This window comes from Brachyistius frenatus, unplaced genomic scaffold, assembly GCF_029030835.1.
Source record: "Brachyistius frenatus isolate BFR_SWC_R1_liver_20210118 unplaced genomic scaffold, ASM2903083v1 Contig_112, whole genome shotgun sequence".
NCBI classification, from domain to species: domain Eukaryota; kingdom Metazoa; phylum Chordata; class Actinopteri; family Embiotocidae; genus Brachyistius; species Brachyistius frenatus.
The window spans coordinates 1,185,001-1,190,000 of NW_027210711.1; the positions used below are offsets into that span (position 1 = coordinate 1,185,001).

The window sequence follows — 5,000 nt, forward strand, 5'->3', positions numbered from 1 at the left end:
TCCTTACGTGGCGGATCCTCCATTCATATTGATTTTCTCGCCCATTCGGCACTTTTTGGTCAATAACCGTTTATTGGAATTTACATCATCGTCAATATTTGTGAACGGACCCCGACTGGAAACTCAATATGGCTGACGTGTCAGCTGATTTAGGCGATCGTAGCTATACGGGTACGTTTAGAACTTCATCATCCTTTAGCACCGGTTTACTGTAAGCATTAGCATCCTGTAGCACTTTAGCGTTGGTTAACAAGAAGCGTTAGCCTCCTTTAGCGCTACATCGCGGGTAGCGCGAGCATCCCTCAGCACTGCTTTTATTCACTTGGTTGCCGACGAGTGACTCGAGGGCGGCAAAACTGAGATAGCTGGCGGCAAAAATGCACCGACTTATGAGGACCAGCCGAACGGGAGTCTACGGAGGCCTTTCCGGAGCCGACCTCTAGTGGCCCTCGGCGGTATCGCGGCGTCGCGGCGCTTCCGCGTCGGCCCTCCCCTCTCACACCCGGGAAGCTACGTCCACGGTTTGGTTCGTAACAGTGGCCGGGACGTCTTCGCTGACTCGCGTTGACCTTTCAAACACAATGTTGCGTGTGTGTGTGCGCGTGCGCACGAGCCGCACGTTTCCATGTTGTCCCCCTCCAGGATGGTCTGGACCGGCAGGTAGCCCATGCGGGGGTGTTTGGCAAAGTAGCGCTTGGTCCTGAACTTGTTCTTCAGCACCTTGGCAAAGTCCCTGACGTCCTCCCCCGATGTAGTCTGGAGAGAGACGGGGGAGGGGGGAGGAGGAGGGGGGTGGCACAAAGGCAGCTTTGTTCACTCCGTGGGAGTGTGGCACACACACACACAACACACACACCCTTTTGGAAAACGTTTATTTCGAGCCTGCTCGGCATTATTCGCACATCTGAAGCGTGTGAAGTTAAAGCCCCTCACTGTCGGGTCCGAGTGTGTCGTTACGCTTCTAAGAAAGAGGAAACCCATTTACGACTCCCAAAGTCTCCCCGTTTTTTTTTTTTAAAACCCCTTTCTTTGACCGAAAAATGTATATGCCGCGAAGCTTGGAATTTACGGCACAAGACATACACGCAAAGGTTCCATTTCAACGTTTCTCGTTTATAGCGATTACGAGATCGTGGCTTCCTGGAGAGACGGGCTATATATAACAAATAGAGTCATAAATACAAATGTATTTATTTATTACTTTTTGTTGTATCAAAGTGAGAGTGTAGATGCTTTTCACAACATGACTGGAGAACAAAAAAAAAACAATTTGAACTGCAAGCCCGGTCCCTTATAATTCATCTCTTAAGCGTTTTCACTCACACTTCATTCACACATTGTAAAGTAGGAATATCATACCGGGGTGCAGTACTCAACCATGGGGTACTGCATCTTGTGTCCCTTGGCGACGCGCCCCGAGAAGAAGCAGCTTTGGCAAATGTCGTAGTTGAAATGTTTCAGGCTTCTATACCTGTGGAGGAAAACACAGAACGAGGAGGGGAAGGTCAACAAAAGGTAAAGAAGAGGAGACGAAAGAGCACCAGAAAGGGAAGGGGGCAATAAAAGGAGGACATTTATGGCTCTTTTTTTTTTTTTTCCTTCCTTGTGTGTGTGTGTGTGTGGGGGGGGGGGGGGGGTTAGTTAACATTCTTTCAACACGGTGCCTAAATTGAGAAATTCATTGTCTGGCCCCGGGACTCTTCATTCCAATTTATCGCCCCCTCGTTGTCACAAAGACGACAGAGCGGACACGACCGCCCTTTACGGGACCTGGACTTTAGTCCCGAGACGTTTTAACAAAAGCCCCCCCGTCGAGAAAGTCCGTGCGAGCCGCTCGGCCCGTAAAAACGCTGCCGACCCTGTGCCGCCTCCACCCACCTGAAGCCTATGATGGGACATTCCTTGCAGATGTTGCACTTGGCCTGGTGCTTGGCGGTCTCGGCGGCAGCCACGCGGTGCAGGACGGGTAACCACACCATGGACTGAGGCTCCAGACGCATCCAGTCCAGGAACATGGCGGCCTCCAGCTCGGGTTTGTTGTTGGCCTGGTGGGGAGGGGGGAGTGGACGGGGGGGACAAGACGCACCCTTTAAAACAACAAATCATGAAACTTTGCTAATATTAGCAGCGATGACGCGACGAAGCACGACGTCCCCGTTCCACTTGGATAACGATTTCGCGAGGGACATTTCAGTTATGGTAGCGGCTTCGCTCGGCTGTGAAACAAAAGCTCAGCAAACCGAGTCTGTCCCGTCTACGGAGAGCCCTCTAACATCACTAAACCCCCAACGCAGTTACGTTCACGTGCCTTTTAAAACATCGAGTAGTTAAGCGTGGATGTCAAACATCCCGGACGAGCCCCCACTTTATGACGCGGTTACTTACGACCTATCCTGTCAAACCTTTCCGTTATCGCCGGCTGGACCGCGTTACGATAGTCTGCTGTCGACGCCTGTTAACGCACTCCAACCGTCGCCACGACAACGGAACTCTTTGTCTAAGCGACGCAGTCCACGAACACGACGGCGAACGCCTTCTGCCGGTGATACTTTCGGAAATGAGCCGCGACGAACGCGGCCCGTCCCGAACGTAAACACATTGCGGTACTTCAAAGCTTTTTTTAAATTTTATTTATTTATTTATTTATTTTTTATACGTCTTATGTCACCGAAGAGGTTTGTGACGCCTCAAGGCAGAAAACAACCAAACCGTCGGGTACGACCTCAAAAGCATATCGCACCTAACGGTGGCAGCTCGCGTACAAATCAAGGCTCGAATTAGTGGCTCTGTCAATCAGTGTGTGTGTGTGTGTGTGTGTGTGCGTGTGCGTGTGCGTGAGACGCCCACAATCAAACAAAGCAGGAGGCGTGTGATGATTTTGATTCCCGGGGAGCTGCGATTACATCCAGATGTTACAATTTGACGTGCGCTGCGATCACGGTAGCAGACTTTACCGGAAAATTGCTCTTTTTCTTCTCGGTTTTTTTTGGACGTTATTTTTTCCCCCATGACGGCTTTCGCTATCGACGACAGGAGTCGGTATAAAACTCCAGGCGCCAGCTGACTCCTTTGAAAATGTACAAAGGTAAAAGGGCATTTTACGTACAAGACTGAGGATTTAAGCCAACAAAACTCCTAACCGGCTAACAAATCATGTAGGGGACACGCATATATACATATATATACACATACTAGTAGCCAGTCCTGGATGCTAATATTAGCATTTAGGCAGCTTTAGCATTATGTTCACCAAACCTATCACTTTTGATCCTAAAAGTCTTTTCTCTTGCAAATGAATCCCACTAATTATTACTATAACCATAACTATATACGTATATATAAATATATATATATATATATATATATATATATATATATATATATATATATATATATATATATATATATACACACATATATATACATACATATATATATTTATAGCTGCGTGCTGCCAAAGTCAGTCTGGATTTAAATGCATTTCTTAAACTACCACGTCTTGGTGAAGTTGCTCGCGCCCGTTCGCGGCCCTTTGTCACGTCGAGGAATCCGAAGCTTGATGGGGCCGCCGCCGCTGCGCCTCGTCAGTAAGCCGTTGGAAAAATTGCTGTTCACGGGGAGGGTTTTGAAATACAACCATCCCTTTCCGCGACAATCCCTTTCGCCTCGACAACGGTTTTGACTTTTGACAACACATTTGAGGAAATGAGCTAAATTCCAAGCGGGGGGGACTTCAAAGGCGGGAAATGCCGGATCATCTCGTGGAGATCGGGGATTATCCGGTCAGACTTGCAATTACCGGGAATCCTCTGATATCCCCCCCCCAAAAAAAAAGGTGCGTATGCTGCTGGATTTGCGTTTCGTTGCTCCAAAACCTCTGCAGGCTCCCTCCCCCACCACTTCATTTTCTCACCCCTATACGTCTTCATGCATCCACACACTACACACATTACAGATGAACTGACTTCCCCCCCTCACTTCGGTTTTCCCAAATAAACACATTTCACTTAAAGCAATCGAGTCATAAAACGGGGGCTCGTCCGGGATGTTTTATGTACACGCTAAAACGCGCCCGAAAACAAAACCACGGGAAGACGCCACCTTTCCGATAGATATTCCGACGTCCGTTACGTGACTCCGTAGGAAACGCTTCCGGGCGCGTGTGTGCGACGTACAAACTGGAAGCAGCTGCGGACGGAGGGCTCGATGTTGGAGCCGCCGAAGGAGGCCACCTCGCCGAGCTGCCGGGGGATCTGGATGGAGTCATGGAGGAGGAGGCCGAGGCGTCGCTGGTCGCAGAAGCCCGTCGCGCTGGCGACCTGCCGGAACAAGACTGGAGAGGAAAAGAAGGAAACTTCAACTTTCAACACGCCAAACCTCACAAAACCGAGCGGCGCCGCACGCGCGCTAGCTACAACGTACATCGAGTCGGTCCTTCTCAGCGGTTGTCGTGGTTACGACGCTAAGGTCATGACTTACATTTACGCTTCCCGGAACGCGCTACAGCCCTTTGCAGTGATTTATTTTCCATCTATTCAGTCGTGTTATTTCTTTATTTTACTTTGTTTCGCCGCCAAGCACAAAAAAAATGTCAAATATAAACTGAAACAGTGATTTTAAAGAGAAATCAACGGCAGAACAATTCACAGTAGACTCGGAAACTTTTGCTCGCCAGAAGAACAAACTTAACAGCTCTCTGGTTTCGGTCCGTTAAAGACGCTAAAAAAGCTAACCGGCTAACTCCGAGGCTAGCGGCTCGCTAACACGAGCTCAGTGTAAATTACAAATCAAATATTTGACCGCAAAACTCGGGGAAATTCCCACTTTCATCCGGAGAAAATAATTAAGGAGGAATTTACGGACTTACATCTGTATTTATCCTCCAGGTGAGCCTTGCAGAGCGAGACGATTCCCGTTTTGAACGACAAAGTCCGGATCTTTCCGGTGCGACCGCTGCACAACCCACAAAAAAAACAAAAACAAAAAAAAATCAAAACGTC

The 5,000-nt window shown here is 48.7% G+C and overlaps 1 protein-coding gene across 7 annotated transcripts in view; it reads right to left on the reverse strand.

The window, feature by feature from the left end:
- The window catches only part of dmd (dystrophin), a 130,823-nt gene that overhangs the window by 9,098 nt on the left and 116,725 nt on the right, over positions 1 to 5,000 (reverse strand). For all 7 annotated transcript variants that reach the window (XM_069712841.1, XM_069712840.1, XM_069712838.1 and 4 more), the window contains 5 exons: positions 4,868 to 4,953; positions 4,176 to 4,333; positions 1,879 to 2,045; positions 1,360 to 1,471; positions 620 to 756 (listed from right to left, as the gene is read on the reverse strand). In XM_069712841.1, the coding sequence (XP_069568942.1) occupies positions 620 to 756; positions 1,360 to 1,471; positions 1,879 to 2,045; positions 4,176 to 4,333; positions 4,868 to 4,953 (660 nt within the window). The remainder of the gene's footprint in view (positions 1 to 619; positions 757 to 1,359; positions 1,472 to 1,878; positions 2,046 to 4,175; positions 4,334 to 4,867; positions 4,954 to 5,000) is intronic.